A 22,651-nucleotide genomic window follows, 5' to 3' on the forward strand; every position below is an offset into this window, starting at 1 on the left:
GCATGAAGCTCATCTTAGACACATTTGCCGAGATACGCAAACTGAAGTGTCCTCTAGAGACTCGGCAGAAAATTGATGCTGCCTTTTGCTGAGATTCTTCTGGATGAGAGTGGCTCATCTTAAAGACAAAAAGAAATAATTACAAAGTTGCAGTGACTGCGCAAGGAACCCGAGCTCTCTATTGGACCAGAGGACTAAGACTGCGTGAGACGTCTTCAACAACGTCATAGAGCCACCCAAACCCAAATTGACCTAATACTGGCATCTGGAAAGTTTTTCAGCCTAATACATCACCACTTGCTATGACAACGCAAATTATAATTAGATAGAGGGACCAAGTCATGCTTCAGACAAAAAGAAAACGACAAGCTGTCAGACTTTTCCCGTCTGCTTTGACAGAAGCATTGTGTTTTCAGAATTGTTGGCTTTCTTTTGTCCTGTGCCTACTAACAGACCAACTTCCTGTCTCTGGTTCACATTTCTGTTCACGCTCTCTCAAACAGCATCATGTCTAAATCTCTGTACATGTCCTATGTTTACTGTATCTCTTTCATTCTATGTTGTATGGTCTTAAAACCCAATAAAACTTTATAGAAATGTGTATATTTGTAGAATATTTTGTATGTCTGGACATACTGCTGTGGAAAAAAAGAGACAATTTTCATTTAATCAGCATTTCTAGATGTATTGTGGCCATTCCAGTCCAGTGTTTGTTAAATTTCAACAAAATTAAACTTCAAGAGTGACAAAAAGTCATCCAACAGCAATGTGAAAGACTGAAAACTGTGATAAAAATCAAGATTATCGCATTAAAAACAGATTTTTGTAAACATGTATAAATATTGCTGTTGTATTACTTAAAAGTAAATATGAACTTGTTTTCTTTGCAGTATACAGAGCATGTTTTCTGTTATTTTCACCTGTTTCTCCAGTTTTCATTGCAAAAAAATGCAAATGGGAACAATATTTTTGAAATTTGAAAATAATCTTCAAAATATCTCCTTTTGTGATCGACAGAAGAAAGTAAGTCACAAGAGGGTGAGTAAATGATGACAGAATTGTAATTTTTGGGTGAACGCCTGAACACAATGACATCAACCACACAAAAATATAGTGGTGCTTTCGCATTGTGCTCAAATAATTGATGTTACTAAGATGTGCCTTTGAAAAGACATTTTTCACGTTGTGTAATGCAGTTTGCGTCACTGTTAAATGACATGCTGAGAATAATAAGCATCTTATCTTTAAAAGACCTTCACACATTTCTGTAAAAAAGAAGACATACAGTACAGCCTGAGACAGGTTATCAATTAAATACTGCATAATGTGCCTATAGTACGCAAAGAATCAGAACGTCATTGCAGAAAGCAAGGGTACATTCAACGGATGCACGTGTCTGGCCCGAAGTAAAAAATATATATATTTAATTTATATTCATATTAATTTATGCTAATATTTTTTCGCATATGAATTGTATTAAATTAAAATAACAGTTATTGATTCTTTGCAGGGGTCTACCGGAATTTCAGTTTGTGCCACATAACGTTTGTTTATGCTGTTGCCGCTGAAACCGTCGAGACGGACATTTTATCGGACCCATGCCTGCATGGCTCGAAGTTAACTTTCGGTCTGTGTTTGGCCATAATATAACAATTTATTTTATATCAGTTTATATTAATATTTTATTGTATGTCAATTGTATTAAATTAAATTAACACTACTCAACAGTTATTAATTCTTTGCATAGGTCTACTGGAAGTTTGGTTTGGACAATTGTTTATGTTATTGCCGCTGAAACCGTCTATATTGAGGTTAGGTTAAAACAGAACCTGTTGTTATTGTATACACAGTATGTTATTTATGGCAATGTAATGAAAAGTTCTCAATGTTATATATAATGTAATTATCATTGTATCAGTATATAATGCAACTTAACCTGACCATTATCCCGATGTATTAAAGTAGAATTCAATTATATTTAATCTATGTATATCTAGGCTATATGATCTACATCTAGTTTCCACATCTTCATCTATAATTACTTACCTGTTGTTTTTTGCATAATGTACAGTATCAACATCCCTGCCCTAGTTCTTTTTGTAGTTCTTGAATAACACTGACCCATATATTTGTCACAGTTTTAGTCTGTTTAGTTTGTTTGGTATTGTCTTTGGTGTTCCTTGCCTGTGTTCATTATTAGTTATTAGTCCATCACTTCTTTCTGTTGATTACTCATTCAGTTCAACTGTGTTCAGTTAAGTCCCTCATTAGTCTTGTTATTTCTACCCCCTGTTCTGTTCAGTTCATTGTCGGATATTATTTGTGTTACTATGTGTGGATACCCATTTCTCCCTGTGGATTTATTAAAATACCCTTTTTAGATTGTGCTTTTTTACAATCTTTCAGTCTACTCTACTATTTTCCTCTGTCATTCAGCCGATAATGAACCACGATCACTACTGAGCTCCTGCGATTTAGCTCCTGAAACCTTCAATGCACGGTGGGCTTCACATAAACACACTGTAAAAAGGTTACTGTAATTTTTACAGTAACTTACTGGCAGCTGGGTGCCAGTAAGTTACTGTAAAAGTGTTTACAGTAAACCGTTTACAGTGTTTACTGTAATGTCTTTTCACAGTAATAATACGGTCTACTGTATTTTCATATATTTACTGTAATTACTTTTACAGTAATAATATTGTCTACTGTATTTTCATATCTTTACTGTAATGTCTTTTACAGTAATAATATTGTCTACTGTATTTTCATATCTTTACTGTAATGTCTTTTCACAGTAATACCACTATCTACTGTATTTCATTTACAGTACTAGAATTTATTTCCTAGTACAGAATCAGGATTTTATTTACGATTTGGGTTTAACTTTAAACAAAATAAATTTTCTACCTGTAAAAAAACTATCTACTGTATAATTCACAAGTTGCAATAAAGTTGAAGAAACAGGTCTACTCACAGCAGTTAAAGTTTTATTTTAAACAGAATTTCATCTAAAAATACTCAGAAAACCAGGGAACAAAACAACAAAACAATGCATTGAGAACTGACAAAAAAATGAAGGAAACAGAGTTAAAAACATACAAACCACTTAATGTTTTTACCAATGCCTATCTACAGGTTGTTGTTAAAATGTCATAGGTCAAAGAGCATACGGGTCACATGACAATAAACATGCCTGATGCAGTATGTCCGAAATGTAATAATACTACTCCCACAAAAACTATATAGAACATACTGTTTTAATGGTAGAAAGGTAGGTACTTAATTTAAATCAGTACATACTGTCGCAGTATGCAGTTTGGACAGCATAGGTCACAGAACTCAAATCAAACAGCAAAAAAAAACATGTTTGTTTTGTTTGTAGTGTTATCGTCAGTAGTGCTTTATTTCATTACTCAACAAGCTCGTTGATAAAAGATGCCACAAGGATTCAGGCTGGTGATTTTTCTTCTGTGTCTGGCTGATATGTGATTTTGATTGGCATTTGGTGCTATCTGCACTCTCTCGCTCTTTCTATGGTTTTCTTTTTCTTCTCAACTGGCATCTCATTCATTTTTCCAAATCATTTCTCCCTTACGTTTATACAGTTCTTCCTCCTCCTCTCTTTCATACATTTTTCTTATTTCTCTAAATGCTTCGCTTTCTCCCGGTAACTGTCCTCTTCAGCCATGCTGTTTTTCTCTCTCTCACTCCTTCTTTTCTTCCTCACCTTCTCTCTTGCGCTGACTCTTTGTTGGACTCAAAGGGAGGGATGCGAGTGTTAGTTTGCTCACAGCCTTCTGTGTGCGATCGGTGTGTGGGCAAGTGTTCCGAGGGCAAAGTGTGCGATGTTTGTGTGTTTGTGTACAGACACAGCTAGAACCGTACGACCCTGTTTGTGTATGTGCAGGAACAGCAAGCATTGTGAGATTGGCACAGCTTGAAACGTTACACTGTGCTTATGTGTCTCTTTGAGAATTTGTCAATGTGATCATTACAGCGCTGAACTTTAACACTTTTTCACAGTGATTTCCTGTTTATTCTTTACTTGTTTTTCAAGAATAACCTTCCGGTTATTTACATTTACATTTATGCATTTGGCAGACACTTTTATCCAAAGTGACTTGCAGCGCACTCAAGACATGTTTATGTTTGCACTAAACGTGTTTCCTGGGAATCGAACTTACAACCTTTGCGCTGTTACGCAATGCACTACCAAATCTGCTACAAGAACACATTTTGTTATGCTTTTCTTATGTTTTAGTGGTTTTTTTTTCTTTTAAATAATTTATTGTTGAATTTCTCATGTTTAGTTTCCATGCAGAATTGCTGGTGTGCTTGTGTCTACCAGGTGTCTTAACTAACATAACCATCAAGACTTTCTTCTTGATCTAACAGCTTTACCACAAGACTGTGCTGTTTCAACAGCATGCCTGTGTTTGTCCACTTACCAGAACCAATTTGCATAAACTTACTGTATGTACCAGCTTAAAAACATCATCCTAGCATAAACTGGTCTTTTCAGCAGAGCCAAAAAATAAAAAAAGTCAAGGACAAAGATTAAGTCAGGAAAAGTATGAATGTTTTTACAATCCACTGCCTAATATGCTATTTTATTTGCCTTAATTGTTTTTTAACAAATATAATACATTTACATTTATTACATTTTACTTTGAGATTTTCCACAAAAACGTGTTTATTGACTTTTAATTGAAAAGTCTTAGTCAAGTGTTTATTGAAAAAGTCATGTTACATAATCATTTAAAAAGTATTTAACTTATTTTCTCACATTTTGAATTTGTATGCACAATCATTTGTTTATTTTTTTACAACTGTATTGTGCAACCAATATACCGCCGAGCCCCTCCCCCACGATACTTATTTGTTTTTACAGATTTTTCACATATAATTGTAAAAAACTATAATGTTACAGAATTTTAATGTTTTTGAATGTCTTTTTTGTAAAAAAACAAAAAAACATCAAATTACAGAAAAAGGGCACAAAATAAAAAAACATGAAAAAGTGTCATTTTATGTGAAAAAAGGTTATTTTATGGTATTTTTCTGATGCCCCACCTGCCAGAAAATTACTGTAGTTTTACAGGACTTTATATTTTTGCAATGCGTAAAAATACGTCAAATTACAGAAAAAGACTGCAAATTTACAAGAAAAACATTAAAAAAACATGTAATTTAAAGTAAAAAAACTGTTATAGTACTATGTTTTACTGGCACCCCAGCTGCCGGAAAATTATCAGATTTTCTTTACAGTGTAGGCCTTCTGACAAACAATAACAGAGGAAAATGTTATTGCTCAGATGTTGCTCAGTTATGTTTAATTAAGTATCAACTTAAGTCTCAGATGTTTCTCCCAATATTGCTTTGGAGAAATAAAAAGAAAAAAGTGACACAATTGTTAAACTACATGAACAGCATGCAGATGTAAAATGAATGTAGATTGAATTAAGAGTATCTTTGGTTACATCTGATGAGAAATATTTGAGTTCATTTTGAAATCTTCTGTAATAATGACTTTTGATTTCAGACTTCACAAATCTGAGCTCAGTTTGTGACATTGTTGAGATCTATTTTGAAACATTAAGATTTGGTGACATTTCTGGGACAACAGAGACTTAAGCAGAAGTTTCCATTTACTTTCAATTTGATCTCATTGATGTCAAGGAGAAATAATTGAGATAGTAGTAGTTTTTCTCACAGTAGGCTTTACCAAACAAACCTAGCAACTATGCATGGCTATGACATAAACTAAAGGCTACTGGCTTTTAAAAAAAGGAATGGGGATATCAAAGGGCTTCCTGCTTTAATGGGAAAAGCATGGACAAAAAAATAAAAAATGTTTGCTGTTCTGTTTCTGTTTTTTAATCTCCAGACATCACTGAACCAAAAACTCATTAAAATTACATTGCTCTCCCATGTATTCTTTTGCCCTTCTGAAGAGCGATTATGAATATTACATATATTTCCTGTTTCCACTTTTACAGTTCCTAAGACTAACTCATTTTATCTTGCTAAAAATAAACTCTCTTCACATATGGCTCTTCCCTCAGATTTCTCAGACGTGCCCCAGCATCCCAACACAATCTCTGGCCTTTACTCACTCACTCACACACACACTCACCCCTCTCTGCTCTGTATTTTTAACCCAGTCAATCAGACGCTGCTCACCGATGACGCAGATCCACATGCAGCACCGACACCATCAGCCAGAGAGGGGGAGCTTGATGAAACAGGGACGAGCTGTGGCAAGGAAAAGAGATGAGGAGAGAACAATGTGCTTGATGATGAGACAACCCCCCCCAACAGAAAAGTAATGTGGTGTACATACACTAACGGTATCAGATTCTAATACCATGGTACCCAAAGTACAGTGGTTTTAAAAGGCAATCCAGGGTACTTCTGAGAACAACATGGCATGACAAAAAATACAGCTGAACAAGTGTCAGATAACAATGAAAATTCTTTACATTTGTACCTGAATGCATGTGACTAACAAGAATGCACAATTATCTAAATACCTTTAAAGTAACCGAACTTAAGTGGCGGTGTTTCAATTAACTTTTTTTATTTTATTTTAAATATGTATTACAACGTACTCAAACCAAAAATAAACTAAAATAATGGTTTGGTTTGGTTTCATTTGATTAAGTTGAAATGACACCCTTAAAGCAACACCTGCATATTTCATATTTTACAGTATATGTACAACATATATATATATTTTAGCTTCTTCATTCTATGCTATTCTTTTATTCTGTCTCGTTTTTGTGTCACTTTCTCTCTAACTGTCTCTATCTGGCCGATAGGTTCACTCCCACTCATTTGTTAAACGCTGAGACAAATGGCTTACATCACTCGACGGAAAGACTTTTTAGGAAGTTCCAGAAAAAGAACTGATTCTCCCCCGGCTAACTCACAACACAGCAGTGACGCAAAAGAGACCTGCAACACACACACACACACACACACACACCCACACACACACAACACAACACACACACACACACACACACACACACACACACACACACACACACTCACGCAAACAAACACACAGCTTGTGCAGCCTCTGTGTGAGCTTGTGCCACAAAAAGAGAGAGATAAAAAGGCATGCTATAGGTTTTCTGTATGCTTTTATGGGATGCATAAAATCCATTAGTAAAAGAGTAAAAATGCTTTATGTGGTTAAATCAAATGAGGCTAGTTTTATTCGTCAAAAATATCATTATACATGTTTACACAAATTAAAATCTAAAGAAATGGCTCTTTACGGTTTTAAGGGATGTAATTGTGTGACGGATGTAGACGAGCGAGAAGTATGTTATTAAATTAAAATTGATTGTGTATTTTTTCAATAGTAGGTTACTCAGGTTTTACATAAAAGTGCCAATGTAAGTAAAAAAGAGCAAAGGAAAGTGTAAAAGCAGCCTTAAAAAGCTAGAGCTCGTCCACTGGGGGACTAATTGTTACAAACTCCTTCTAGCGGTGACAGTGCGGTACTGCAACAGCCTGAGATTCAATTACTCAGAACCCCACTGAGACGCCTTGATAACTTTCTTGCTTCTAATCAGTCTAGTCTCTGGCCCAAATCATCCTCTATCTCCTCTTCATTACCTCTCGGAGTGTGAGAATGAAAGGAGAGCGAGAGAGACTGATCACACATTTAAGATGCGAAGTTAGGCCTACTAGATTTCCAAGGTGTCTGTGCGGTGTAGTTGTTTACGTGCGCGAGGCATAGCGGCGATTGACGTCAATGCAAGAGCTGGATTTTGTGTGGACGTGGAAGGAATTTGAAGCGTTTGTGTGTGTTTGTTTCACACAACATCTGTTTAAAATACGCTATTAATTTATTCAGAAAGTTCATACGCTACTGATGTGCAGTAATCTATTTTATTTATTCATATCAGAGTGCAGTGAAGTGCATTTAGAAATATGTTTATGAATCCCATGTTGTAAAGACTAGTTATTCATAATGATGACAGACACTTATATGTTGTTTTCATATGTTGTTTTACATTAGAATAAAAATAACCCCTGCAGACAAATTGGACAATGTGCTGTATTCTAAAAGGGATTATAATCAGTTTGTGTCATTTTTGTAGTTAAATTAATTATGTTGGCTTGAGAAAGCCAATATACTGTTGTTTCACTTAAACTTCTTCTTCTGAGACAACATTTTCTGACTCTAACTCCTCCCACAGCTTTTATCACCAAACTTCACACAGATCTTCAGATTGGTCTCACTTGAGTTGCTATATCTTTTCTAAGGGATCAGATTTACAGTTTTATCAAACTTTCCATAAATGCCATAGACTTACATTGATAGAATGTTCAGTAACTGTCAACTCTCAAACATAAACACTAACATACACACAAGTCTATCATAGTATACTTTTCTTCCACTCTATAATATTTTAAACTTTTATTTCTTCCACTCTACACAATTTTAAACTAGACTTTCTAAAGCCAACATAAAGTTTGTTCACAAACATTTACCTCATCTAGTTAATGCTTGATTTCTCACTCAGCAAACACATTTTGAATGAATAATCCTGTGGTAGACTACTGCTGTATTATGTTTATTGGGCTGCTCGTTTGCTATTCGATATAACTGGTGCTGCCTAGCCTACATCAATAACAGTTTATCTGCAAAGCCTGCATTACATTGTGACAGCTTCACAAAACAAAATAGTTCTGTACTAAAATGTGTTATGTGCCGCACAAATTGTGAAAGTTGGAAACGATTTGGGGATTTTGTTTAAAAAATAAACATGAAACACACAGTCTAATCTCACAGAAATCCACGTCATATGAATTAATTCAATGTGAATCGTATAAAACGTAAAATTAAAAGCAATACTGAAGCCCCGCCTCTAATACCACCCTTAAACATAACAATCATTTGCACGAATTTCCGCGAGATTGTTGAAACAGAAGTTGAGACGGTCTTTATTGTGACGAATCTGATTGAAATGGTTTCTGAAATAAGAAATAAACTGTAGGGCGGGATTTGATTTCATCCGTTGGAAAGTGTTTGGATCTTTGGAAGTTAGGCCCTGTTTACACCTAGTAGCCTAAAAATGCAATTTGTGATTGGACCACAAGTGGATTAAGGAGACACACATATTTACACCTGTGCTGCATCCCAATTCGCCTACTTATACTATGCCCTTAAAGTATGCACTGCTTTTATTATGGAAAAGTATATACATTTTAGTGTGGAGCAAAACTGTATGTACGCACTGGGGACATACTACCGCGAAATGGAAGTGGCCATTGTTGCCTAGACGACACCGTGATCATGAAGAGTCACTAGCATAAAAATACAGCTCTTCCTTGCATTTAAGTATTTAGTCATTCATTATTTCGGATGTAATGTTTACTGTACACTTACATTTATTGGATAATATCCATGGATTCACACTTAAAATTTTCACCGGAAATGGCTAGTGTGTTTTCTATAAGCATGGCCGTATAGGCATATAGGTGTCCGAGCAGGTGGGCTTTTGTGGCTGTTTTCGGATGCACGTTTTCGACCACCTCTGGAAGTGTTGAAAGGTGGACGAGCTCAAAACTGTCACGGATCACAGAGGAAGAACCCAGATGCAGGCAGGCAAAGGCAATGAAGGGGTTAACGGAATATATTTATTGAACAATAGACAAAACTGAAACAAAACACACACGAGGGGGTAAAAAACGAGACAGGAAAAATAAACTAGACTAGACTAAACTAACATAACACTTGACTTAACATGACTTTGACAACCTAAACAAAACACTTACTAAGACTGGACTGGACTGGGCTCTTAACACAACAACACAGGAACACAGGAACAATGACTGGCATGATGCATATACACGACGTAGAACAGAGTACAATCCACGAGCACAAGACAAAGAAACAAGAGGGTATTTAAAAGGAAGACAAACGAGGGATAACGACATGGGGCAGGTGTGGGTAATAAAACACTCAGGGAAAGTTAACGAGGAAACGAGATGGCGGGAACAGAGACGAGACACTGGAGAGAACGTATATTATTGTCAAAAGGACAATAATATGTTTCTCTCCACACATAACCAAAGGCTTTGTCATGACTCTGCTACAGGACCAAGAAAAACATGACTAAATGAAGCAGAGCCATGACAGAAGCCCCCCCTTTAATGAGCACCCCAGGTGCTCACCAAGGGGTAGACGGACGAGACAAGACCGACTGAGACAGTGACAAAAACCAGACAAACATGGTGAACAAGACAAGGGGCAGACAAGACAACAAGACTAAGGGATTGGGGTGACTTAACAAAAATAACAAACAAGGGAGGGGGCCAAACACTGGCTCATGGGAGGCAGTCCATGGGGGAGGGGAGAAGGGGAACAGTCCCAGTCCCGGCTGCGCTCGAGGGCGCTGGAGTCCTGGGGGACTTAGGAGGAGTCCGGGGGGACAGTCTTTGGCCCTGGGGTCTCCCAGGGACGGCTGGCAGGCTTGACTTGACGCCGGCTGGAAGGCCGGCTGGACAGGCTTGACGCCGGCTGGAAGGCCGGCTGGACAGGCTGACGCCGGCTGGAAGGCCGGCTGGACAGGCTTGACGCCGGCTGGAAGGCCGGCTGGACAGGGCTTGACGCCGGCTGGAAGGCCGGCTGGACAGGCTTGACGCCGGCTGGAAGGCCGGCTGGATCACCGGACTGGACGCCGGCTGGATCACCGGACTGGACGCCGGCTGGATCACCGGACTGGACCGCTGGACACGGACTGGACACATGACTGACCGACTGACCGGACTGGACCGCGCGCTGGACACGGACTGGACCGACTGGACCCGGCGACCGGCTGACCGGCTGGACCGCTGCCGGACTGGACATGACACTGCGGACACAGGGCTGGACACAAGACTGGACACAGGACTGGACACAAGACTGGACACAGGACTGGACACAGGACTGGACACAAGACTGGACACAAGACTGGACACAAGACTGGACGCCGGCTGCACCGGACTGGATGCCGGCTTGATCGCCGGCTGCACCGGACTGGACACGACACTGGACACCGGACTGGGCATCGGCTGCACCGGACTGGACACCGGCTGCACCGGACTGGACACCGGCTGCACCGGACTGGACACCGGCTGCACTGACTGGGTTGAAATCCGCACCCCCCTCCGCTGCCTCTTCTTCTTCAACCGAACCGCAGGGCCTGTGGTCGGCTGCGAGGCAGCTTTGGAGGGCGTGGCTAGCTCCGCACCGGAGGAGTCTGTAGACACCTCCCCGGATGCCCTCCTTCCTCGCTTGCCACGGAGGGTGACTGGTGGAGACGAGACTGCAGGGGCTGAAGCGGAAGGTGTGGTGTTCCCCAGGGTGGCGACCGCCACTACACAATCCTCCGCAATAGGAGGTAGGCGGGAGCTTGAGGAGCCTGGGTGGTCGCTGGAGGAGAGGCCATTAACCATGTCTTTGAATGACCCCCTGACCATTCTCTCTCGGTCCTCCAGAGATGGAGGGTTGACCAGGCCCGCAAGGAAGAAGGCTTCATAACAGCCTCGGGGAGAAAGCCTCTCCTCCTTGCCGATGCCTGGGCATATTCGGCGAGGCCGGTCGCCCTGCGGAGGAAACGGCCTGTCGCCCCTCTGGATCCTGGCAGTGGTTGACTGCCACCAATTGGCCAACTCCCGCCTGGTAGAGGCCGAGGTGCTGCCTGCTGGGTTCATAGTGGCGTGTGGATTCTGTCACGGATCACAGAGGAAGAACCCAGATGCAGGCAGGCAAAGGCAATGAAGGGGTCAACGGAATATATTTATTGAACAATAGACAAAACTGAAACAAAACACCCACGAGGGGGTAAAAACGAGACAGGAAAAATAAACTAGACTAGACTAAACTAACATAACACTTGACTTAACATGACTTTGACAACCTAAACAAAACACTTACTAAGACTGGACTGGACTGGGTCTTAACACAACAACCGGAACACAGGAACAATGACTGGCATGAAGCATATACACGACGAAGAACAGAGTACAATCCACGAGCACAAGACAAAGAAACAAGAGGGTATATTAAGGCAAGACAAACGAGGGATAACGACAGGGGCAGGTGTGGTAATAAAACACTCAGGGAAAGTTAACGAGGAAACGAGATGGCGGGAACAGAGACGAGACACTGGAGAGAACGTATATTATTGTCAAAAGGACAATAATATGTTTCTCTCCACACATAACCAAAGGCTTTGTCATGACTCTGCTACAGGACCAAGAAAAACATGACTAAATGAAGAAGAGCCATGACAAAAACGTTTTACACCCCATTTACACTTGTTTTTATTGTAGTCCACTTGTGATCCGATTGACCAAAATGCATCTTAATATCGGGTGTAAACAGAGCCTTGGCTTAGAGGGCCGGCCCTTGGCTTAAACCGACCTATTACATTTCCTAATCAAACAAGAAACATAAAACACTGCATTGAACGCACTAGCAGCGGTCCTCCCAAGATGGCGCAACAATCAACACGGCGTGACTTAGCTTAACATTTTCTATAGCATCTTAGTGCCCATAGTGTCCGTGGCCTCGTTGTTAGAGCGCATGTTACCCATGCTGGACTAATTGCCGTTCAAACCCCGCTCGGAGCAGGTTCAGGTTCAGGTACTGGTTACACATGTCGGCACAGTTAGATGTATTAGTTTAGCTACATGTGAAAACACAAAACATTAAACATATAGGAATATAGAGGTACGAATTAAAAGTTTATGTCAGCCATACACATTATATTAAGATACTATTATATTATTTAGAGCCACTTTACTGGTAACACTTACACTGCGTGTTGTTTTTACTGGTTTCAACTGCAAGTGTTTACGAGCACTGTGACTAGCAAATGCCATTTATTTAAGAAATCCCAAAACAATTAAAAAAAATCTGTGTCCTTCCCTACAGCATTTGTGGAGAGGGTGACAAAATGTAAAAAATCTTTCTTATTAACCTTTAATATCTAAGTAATAATAATCAAATATTTCATTTTACTGTATGAGCTCTGATATTTAAATGCAGTATTATTAAGAAACCAATCAGTTTTAATAAAAAGTTAAAAACAGACAACATTATTTTCAAATAATGAGAAGGGAATTAGAAACATGTTTATTACAAATACTTTTAGTTTTATTTATTTACTTGCTATTCATGTATTAAAAAATAATAATTTTGCTCAAAGAACATTTATTTATTTTATTGGAGGGGTGCAATGTAAAATCTTGTCAATTGGGCAGCAACAGAGCCTGGGCCGGTCCTGTTGGCTTAGACAGTCAATATAGATCCACTCTCATGTCGAAATGTATAGGTCATGAAGAAAGGATATGTTGTAGCCAGGAAGAGGGGAGTTAAATGTTCTAGATAAAAATTATGACATGGTACATGGATTTTAAAGAAGTACCATGTCTAGGAATACATCATTTATGATAAACACTTCAATATTCCATAAAAAAGATTTGTCCGTTTTGATTTCATGGTGACTTTAACAACAGGCCTATCTGTATGCTGAAAGAAGAAATATAAATGTTGGTAATTCTGTATTCATGTATTTGCATTTTGATATTCACATAAAAAATGTACATGATTTCAAATTAGTTTGAATAAATCAATAAATCCGCTGACCTGAGAGGTCTTCTAGTAAAGTGTGTTTCTAGTGTATTCTAGTAAATGCTGAAGGACAGAGAGAATCAGCAGTGCAAACAGAGACCAGTGGTCACAAGTGTTGTTTTTATTTCTCTTTTAATAGGATGTGGAGGTTTTACATAGCCTCCTCTCCCACCCAACCACCCGTTGACCCACCCTACCCACCCCCTGTCTATCATCATCCCTGACTCCACTAAGTCAGGGGTCAGTTAAGGCTCATTGTGATGGACTGATTTCCTCAGCGGAAAAATGTACGGAGGATGAGGAAGAGGAGGAAGAGGGATGAAAGAAGAAGATGAGTTAAAAGAAGATGGGGTTGAGAAAGAAAATGCTTTGTCAGTCTTTACAACTGCAGTCTTTTGGCATCAATGCGTTTGTGTCTTTATACTTTCTCTCTATTAAGCTGTCACCTGTATCTGATTGACCTCTGTTTCTATCAGTTTTCCTACCCAGGATGTTTCACACAGGTGGTCCGCTCCTCCTCTCCTTCTTGGCCCTCCCCCTTCCCCCTCCTTCATCTTCTTCTCCCTCTCTCTTTCTCTCCCCCCTGTTCCCTCTCTTTCTCATCCTCCCAAGCCCTCACTTGGTGGCCATAGTGTAGCAGCCATCCGGGTGCCACTGCATGTCACGGATGCGCCTGACAGACTGCATCTGGGGATGGCGAGCACCATACTCGTTAAAGTGACTGTAGTCACCCTTCTCCAGCAGGTACTGGCTGCCACGGTAACCGGGGTACTGGTAGCCCACCCAACTGGGAATGAGAAGAGAGGTAAAGATGAACGTATACATAAACAATAAAGCATTGAGACAAAGAAGTTTATATATAGAGAAGAGACTGTAGTCGTAAAACTACCAAATCAATCTTTAATGTTATTAGTTTATTTACTAATACATTAAATTTTTCTCATTTTGTATATTATTTATTTGCTTATTTATTTTATATATACAAACACTGGTGTTTGTCGTTGATGTTTTGTTCGGTTCTGTAGGCTAATAAATAAACAATCATAAAAATACCTTATTTTTTTATAAATTATATTATATTATATATTATATTATATAATAAATAATTCAATAATTTAATTTTAAAAAATGGGTTTACATATATTTATGTTTTATAATAAATATAAAGTTTGTAATAAGAGGATTGTTAATATTAAAATATTCATAATTTAATTGTAAGAAATTCAGCTAGTTTATCCGAAAAGAGTAACTAGAATGATCGATATATGATCAGATGTGTAAAATTTTCTCTACCACAGTGATGCATTTTTTATACTCCAGGGAAAGTCAGTCTACAAATTGCTTACTTCTCATTGTTTTGTTGGAATAGAAAGTATTTTAATGTCACAAAAAATGAGAAATTACAGCTTTAAACTCGATGGATTTACAAATTCTATGTGTGCCGTATAGATGTGATTACACATTACTTGTCTGTCTTACAGGTATGGTTCTTTCAAAACAAAAATTCTGTCATTATTTACACACTCTCTTGTCATTTCAAACCTGTATGACTTTCTTCTGCAGAACACAAAAGAAGATATTTTGAAAAATGTTGGTAACAGAAAACCGCTGGTCCCCATTGACTTGCATTGGTTTTGTGTCCATACAATAGAAGTCGATGGGGACCAACGGTTTTTGGTTACCAACATTTTACTAAATATCTTCTTTGGTGTTTTGCAAAAGAAAGAAAATGATGTAAAACACTTACGTTCCACAGCTGACCATGATGCTACCAACACGGTCAGTAAATCCATAGGTGTACATACTGGGCACATCATCATCGATAATCTCCATTTTACGGCCCTTGAACTCACCGACCTCATACAGGCAGATTTTATGCTTCTCTGGGTCCTGTCAGAAATGGAAATGAAACGAAAAGAGCTTGAGGTAAAGTCTATTTTTGACCTGTTTGACACCTTTATAGAAACTCTGAGATAGGCTGAAAAATGCTGGTAGAAGTGAAGAATGTGGAACTGTCTGATTTTAAACTCTCGCTGTCACAGCAAACATTAAAATATTATAGAAGGAAATATGAATAATGAATAAAAAGGTGTGAATACCATTCTGACAGGTCTGAAGGAGAGCAGGTAGTCGTTCCTGTGACAGTTGCTCCAGCAGTCCCAGCGGGGGTACTCACCTTTCTCCAGGATGTACATCTCTCCACAGAAGTTCATCTGCTCCCAGCCCACCCAACTACAAGAGGTGAGAGAGAACGAGAACAAAAGGATTACAAATACAAAACAAGTTTGCTCCCATGCATCTCATGAGCGGATGGGTCACTTACGCCCCGCACTCCACACGAAGGGAACGCACTCTGTCCATGCCCATTTCACACACGTTCATGCACTCGTTGCTGATCTCGATCATACGGCCCTGAAAGTTTTCCTGGTCAAACACATACATCTGAAAGAGAGAGGTGAATATAAAGCGAAAAAGTCATTTTGGCAACCCTACGTTGACAGTTTTCACTTTGGCTTAGCTTAAAATACTGCATACATCCAACACCCACAGCTATTTCTATGGAAACTATGATGCCACACAAAAGACAAGCTTAAAAGTTATTATTAAATCCATCATGCACATATATGTCCCATTTTTTATGTCCAAATTTGGTACTGTACATGGACATAGAATATTGATTTAAGTTGACATTTAAGCTTATAGACACCACAGAAACAGACCACACACATGGCTAAATAGAAAGCAAGTCAGTTTTATAGTATTAGTATTGGAAATGGTCATTATTCTATAATATCTGCAGTTGACCAATCAGAATAAATGATGCCATAATTGTATTTATCATCATAAGTATTCTGCAAACAAGTGTTACCCTATAGTTTCCAATGCCCATCTCGGTTCTCTTTGGCTGAGCAGTCTTCCCATTAGGCTGGGAGACAGGCTTGGACTTTTCTCCACCAGAGGACATGACGACTGCAATGAGACAGTGATAGAGAGAGAGAGGAGCAGCATATGCATGAGTGGGGAAACTTGAATAATTGGTGATCTACTTCACTGAAGTATCTATTATTGAACATGTGGTGATGTCAAGTGCTAAATATCGCGAAATAATGAATGAGTTTCATGCTCATGGATGACCGAGAGCATTTATAGCCCTTGGGTGATTTTTTCAAATGTTGAGCAGTTGACACCCACTCACTTTGAAACTCTTACACAACAGCGCTATAGAAATGCATCGCTCATAAGTAACGTAATGTGTCTTATGTGACTAATTGACAAATATATGAAAGAACATACCATTTTAGTTCTTTATTACAAATTTGTATTCAAAAACATTTGCCATAAAAACGTACTGTATAATCAGTGAAGGTTATTCAACAATACAATTGCATAGGTAAAGAATAAGCTAAGCATTAGATTTTAAAACGTTTTAATAAAAGCAGCTACATCCACGCCAAGTGAAAAAGTTCAACTTGATATTCTGTTTTCATATTCTACTGTGAATTCCCTTTTCTCCTGTTTCTCACTCACTTAACCACAGCAGACCCAAAAGTCTGCAGTTTGCCCTGACAATGATTTTAATTGCTTCTTCGCCGCTGCCTGATTCTTGTTATACAAGCCCATGATGGGATTTACACCTTTTTGTAGATCCGTTGAATTAATGTGGAATCAAATGTTTTTCAGTTTTCTTTTCTCCATATGTCTCTTACCTGTGTGTTAGTCAGCGGCCGCTATCTGTTTCACTCAGCGTGTGTATTGAAAGCAAACGTGGGTCCTTTATATAGCCTGGCGTCCAGCATGGGGAGGATTAGGCCCAAAGAAACAAACTCGCTGAGCTCACCACCCCACACAGAAAAGAAATCACCCCATCATCAAACAGAGAGAGAGAGAAAGAGAGGACACATATAGGCTACACTTATTTCTCAAACCCAAGTTTTTTCAGACATGAATTCGATTAAATATTATGAAAGTATATTAAGGACAAACGTCTGTTAATGTAATTGAAGACCAAAGCATGGTCTTCAAAACATTATGTTGTGTTAAAACTCGTGCTGCCATCTGTAAAAGCTTTTTGGAGCAGTATGCCAGCAAATTAATGCGGCAATTAAAACGTATAAAATTAAAGTGGGATCGAAGTTTTATGGTTGAGTGAAACTGTTAGTCTAATGAGGACAAAAACCAGTTACCTTTGTCTCCCATGTAGAACACATATTACAAACAACCTCAAAAACTGATTTTTTTGTGGAAGATGTGACTATTAATATTCCATTTCCCATCAGAGTAACACTGGGTCACAGGTCATGGGTCATAAAAGGTGAACACAATGAGAAACAGCAATGATGTGACAGCTGTTACCATGGCAACGTGCATCCTATCGCTTGGAGAGTGAACTTCTGATTAACTTGGACTTGTAAATTAGGAAAGCAGTAAAGATCTTAAGAAATAAAAGGAAAATGTAATGATAATTGAACATCAAGTCATTTTTTATGAAGACATAAATGATCATTTTGGATAACACTAGATCCATTTATAGTCGTTGTGTTATGAAGTTAAACTTCACTAAACGTGAGACGCAAATCACAGACGTCATTTTGAGAAGTTTGAGTGGACGTTTTTAGATTTAGATTCAACTTTATTGTCATTGCAATACAATTGCATAGGTAAAGTTGCAAATCCCTGCAAATTGCAAATCCCTGCATTGCACATGTACAAGTACAAGGCAACCAAATGTGACCTCTGCATTTAACCCATCCAGAGAGTAGTGAACACACGCACAGCAAGTGGTGAACACACGTACCCCCGGAGCAGTGGGCAGCTATCACTACAGCGCCCGGGGAGCAAGTAGGGGTAAGGTGCCTTGCTCAAGGGAACCTCAGTTGTTACCCGCCGGCCCTGGGAATCGAACCGGCAACCTTCTGGTCACGAGTCCGACTCTCCAACCATCAGGCCACAACTGCCCATTTTCTGTGTGCATTGGGTCAAATCCCTGCATTCTGCCCTTCTTTGTGTAGGCTACACGCACAATGCTGACCGATAGGAATACAACAGCTCGCACTCCATTGTGTTCTTTTCACGCGCCCCCAGGCGCACTCGCGGCTTCATGAAGTCCAATGCGCTGACTGTGCACGAATGTCTCACTACACTGGATTCACAATAAAGAGAATGATCTCTCATTCTCAGTGATTTCACAAACACAACCAAACACGCATACACACGCAGGCAAGTAGCTAGCAGTTGTAGCTGCGACGTGCCCGTGGCGGTCAATATAAAAGAGACAGTAATAAAATAATAATAAAACTTCACGAAACGGGACTGACGCACGATACGCACTGTTGGATAGGTGGAGATTAAGGTGAGTTGACGTAAAGAGTAATGTGAGATACAATTTATTACATTTATTAAAAAAAATAACAGCATTTTTTAATACAGTCGATGGATTTTGTGGCAAGTTAAATAGCCTACTTGATTAACTACTGCATTTTGGCTATAAAATATTATATTTATAGTTTGTGCTGCTGGGTTTGTCAGCTGTTGTTAAACCTTTTTTACAATTCTTGTTGCAATAACTTTAAAATAAAATAAATATAAAAATTGTATCAAATGTGAATCCAATCCAGACTGGATCATTCTATATGAAATCAAATCTTTATTATACTTGTTTAATCATAACTGATGATGCATTTCAAATAAAAGCTTCAGTAAATGAGCCTTAATTTGTTTCTTTGTTATTCTCTGGTAAAAAGAAAATGAACATAGTGACTAATATCCAGACAAACCCAACGTCTGGGATGGACATGGCTCATTGATTGGTTATTATGTTCTGTCTTTACATGAAAAGCATGGATAAGAGAATTAGTAACAGAAGGCCCAACTATTGATTTGTTATCAAAGAGGAAGACTATTGGTAATTGGACAGGCTTCCTCTTGAATATATTTATAATGCTGTGTAGAATAATAAGGCTTCTGCAGATCGATGACCTAATGAAAAGGACAGCTAATGTTTGTGCATTTGGGTGTAAGAGAGAGATTAAAAAAATTCTGTGGCATGTACACGTGTGTGATTGTCAGGTGACCGCGTTTGAGCAGGAGCATTTCCAAAGGAGATGTCAGGAACTCACCTCGGAGTGCTGCAACATCCAGGAGCGTGGGTTTGACAACATCCGCTCCATCCGAGTGGAGAGCGGCGCGCGAGTCGCCCACTCTGTGTTAATGATTGCAAAATCTTGCGAGTTAGTAAGAAAACTATAAGCTCTTAATTGTTTTTGAAAATGTTGGCCTTTGAAAGAAAACCAACAATGATTTGCAAAAAGTGTTAAGTTGCTTTCTAAAATCTGTAAAAGGTCAAAAGCTTTTAACCCTATAACCATTTAAGTTAACGAACTAAACAAGACAATTTTCCTACAGTGACATGACTCAGATCGTAGGGTTTGTTGGCATAATGTCATTCCGAACCTGTATGACTTTCTTCTGCAGAACACAAGAGACAATATTATGAAGAATTTTGGTAACCAAACAACATTTCCCCCCATTGACTTCCATTGTATGGACACAAACCCACTGAGACCTTTCTCGGAATATCTTCTTTTGTGTTTTCAGATTTTGAATGACATAAGGGTGAATAAATGAAATATTTAAAGCTGCATATGAATTTGCACAAGACTAGACATGCACTAAAAGGAATTTATAATTATAGTAAATGTCATGTTTTATCCGCCGTCCTTCACTACTCCTTCAATATGGAAGCAGTCGGATGATGGAGAACTTTCTAGGACGCAGTGTCATGCTGTGTGACGATTACCCCTCCCTGCAAGACATGGGCTGTGGCGACACACAAGTGGGCTCCATGCGTGTGCAGTGTGGCGCAGGAGCAACGTTTAACAAAACACCATCAGTGCCAGACTACTGTTCTCCAGGACTGCATTTCTCATGCTCAACAGCTGTGCTGACAATACACATACGCACACAAGCAGATCCGATTGCCGTCATTAGCTTGTATTCAATACCGTCCCATGCTGTGAAGCATCAGTCTTGGTAATGCTGAAACATTCCATTGAGGTGTACTGATGGATGAAACATCTGACTTCACATTCCTTGATGCCATACACACTGATGTCTATATTCACGTGTCAGATTACACAAATACAGTACCTGTTAATGTGGCATCTGGTATGTGGTGATGTTACGTATATCAACATTACAGTGCATGTCGGTACTTGTAGCTGTTAATTTAACACAGTGCAAAATTCACACGTAGATGCACCTATCTGTGTAAGTGGTACTGGCATAATAGCTGAAATGTATTACCTCTGTAAAGCACACTGTACAGTATTATACACTGCTAGGCTATTAAAGGTGCTGTGTGTAATGTTTTTGGAAGATCTATTGACAACAATGCAATATAATATCATAACTATCTTCAGAGGTGTATAAAGACCTTATGAAGCATTATGTTTTTATTACCTTAGAATGAGCTATTTCTAGCTACATAGTTCTATCTACATGGCGAATTCCTTGCAAGAATTCCCCTTCAAAGAATTTGCCATGTTGTTTCTACAGTAGCCCTAAATGGATAAACTGCTCCGGTGCACAGCAAAATCGCCAGTGTTAAAAAAGGTCAAATTTAACACTCACAGTGTTTATATAATCCACACTTTGAGAGTGTGGATTATATATACACTGTGAGTGTTAATTTGACTTTTTTTAACAATGGTGTCCAATCAACTGAATTTACCACAGGTGGACTCCAATCAAGTTGTAGAAACATCTCAAGGAAGATCAGTGGAAACAGGATGCACCTGAGCTCAATTTTGAGTGTTATGGCAAAGGCTGTGAATACTTATGTACATGTGTTTTTTTCGTTTTTTATTTTTAATAAATTGCAAAGATTTCAAACAAACTTCTTTCACGTTGTCATTATGGGGTATTGTTTGTAGAATTTTGAGGAAAATAATGAATTTAATCCATTTTGGAATAAGACTGTAACATAACAAAATGTGGAAAAAGTGAAGCGCTGTGAATACTTTCCGGATGCACTGTAATCTAAGGCTCAGGCAGATGTATTTATATTTGCATTTATATTTTGCATCACCAGGGGCCCGTTTCAGGAAGGAGGTTTAGTGAAAACTCTGAGTATATTAACCCTGAAATGAGGGAAACTCTGGGTTTTCCGTTTCAGAATGTGAGGTATGTCAAACCTGAGAAAGCGGGGTAACTCAAGTCAGTAACCATAGTAACTTACTCTGTGAACCTAACCTGGTCGGGAGCAGGTTTTCTTTGGTAAACCCAGAGTTTATTTCGATCTCCTCCCCCTTTTAAAGAACAAGTGGTGTAACTCATCCATTCATTCATTAATACAGTCATTCATGGCACACATTTTGATTACGCAGAGACCATCTCAGTGACTTATACTGTATGTCATATGTGCTTTTATAGAGGATTCATGAAGAGGCTGCATTAATTCATTGGAATGTACTTTGATTTCAGGAGAGCACCGAGTGGAATTTTGTCATTTCCCTGTGCATTTTTATTAAAACTGTACAGTTTTTCTTTACAGTGAATTACACTGCGTTCCAAATTATTATGCAAATTGGATTTAAGTGTCGTAAACATTTAATTTTATATTGTTCAATTAAACTTATGGATGGTATTGTGTCTCAGTGCTCTTTGGATCACTGAAATCAATCTCAGACACCTGTGATAAGTAGTTTGCCAGGTGAGCCCAATTAAAGGAAAACTACTTAAGAAGGACGTTCCACATTATTAAGCAGGCCACAGGTTTCAAGCAATATGGGAAAGAAAAAGGATCTGTCTGCTGCCGAAAAGCGTCAAATAGTGCAATGTCTTGGACAAGGTATGAAAACATTAGATATTTCACGAAAACTTAAGCGAGATCATCGTACTGTGAAGAGATTTGTGGCTGATTCAGAGCACAGAAGGGTTCGTGCAGATAAAGGCAGAATGAGGAAGGTTTCTTCCAGACAAATTCATCGGATTAAGAGAGCAGCTGCAAAA

The 22,651-nt window shown here is 38.8% G+C and overlaps 1 protein-coding gene across 1 annotated transcript; it reads right to left on the reverse strand.

The window, feature by feature from the left end:
- Window positions 1–13,844: 13,844 nt before the first annotated feature.
- crybb1l2 (crystallin, beta B1, like 2) lies at window positions 13,845–17,389 on the reverse strand. Its single transcript, XM_057332174.1, has 6 exons — window positions 17,350–17,389; window positions 16,512–16,612; window positions 15,966–16,084; window positions 15,742–15,874; window positions 15,390–15,532; window positions 13,845–14,429 (listed from the first exon to the last, which is right to left on the reverse strand). The coding sequence occupies exons 2-6, from the start codon at window positions 16,605–16,607 to the stop codon at window positions 14,258–14,260; spliced, it is 663 nt and encodes a 220-aa protein (XP_057188157.1). The 5' UTR covers window positions 16,608–16,612; window positions 17,350–17,389; the 3' UTR covers window positions 13,845–14,257.
- Between the last annotated feature and the right edge of the window lie 5,262 nt (window positions 17,390–22,651).

Source organism: Triplophysa rosa, linkage group LG4 (assembly GCF_024868665.1).
Source record: "Triplophysa rosa linkage group LG4, Trosa_1v2, whole genome shotgun sequence".
NCBI classification, from domain to species: Eukaryota; Metazoa; Chordata; class Actinopteri; order Cypriniformes; family Nemacheilidae; genus Triplophysa; species Triplophysa rosa.

Coding starts and splice junctions, on each gene's coding strand:
- crybb1l2 (XM_057332174.1), bottom strand. CDS start 16,607: ATGTCCTCTGGTGGAGAAAAGTCCAAGCCTGTCTCCCAGCCTAATGGG. Junction 15,875..15,965: donor CTTCGTGTGGAGTGCGGGGC/GTAAGTGACCCA, acceptor CACCTCTTGTAG/TTGGGTGGGCTGGGAGCAGA. Junction 15,533..15,741: donor CCTTCAGACCTGTCAGAATG/GTATTCACACCT, acceptor CATTTCTGACAG/GACCCAGAGAAGCATAAAAT.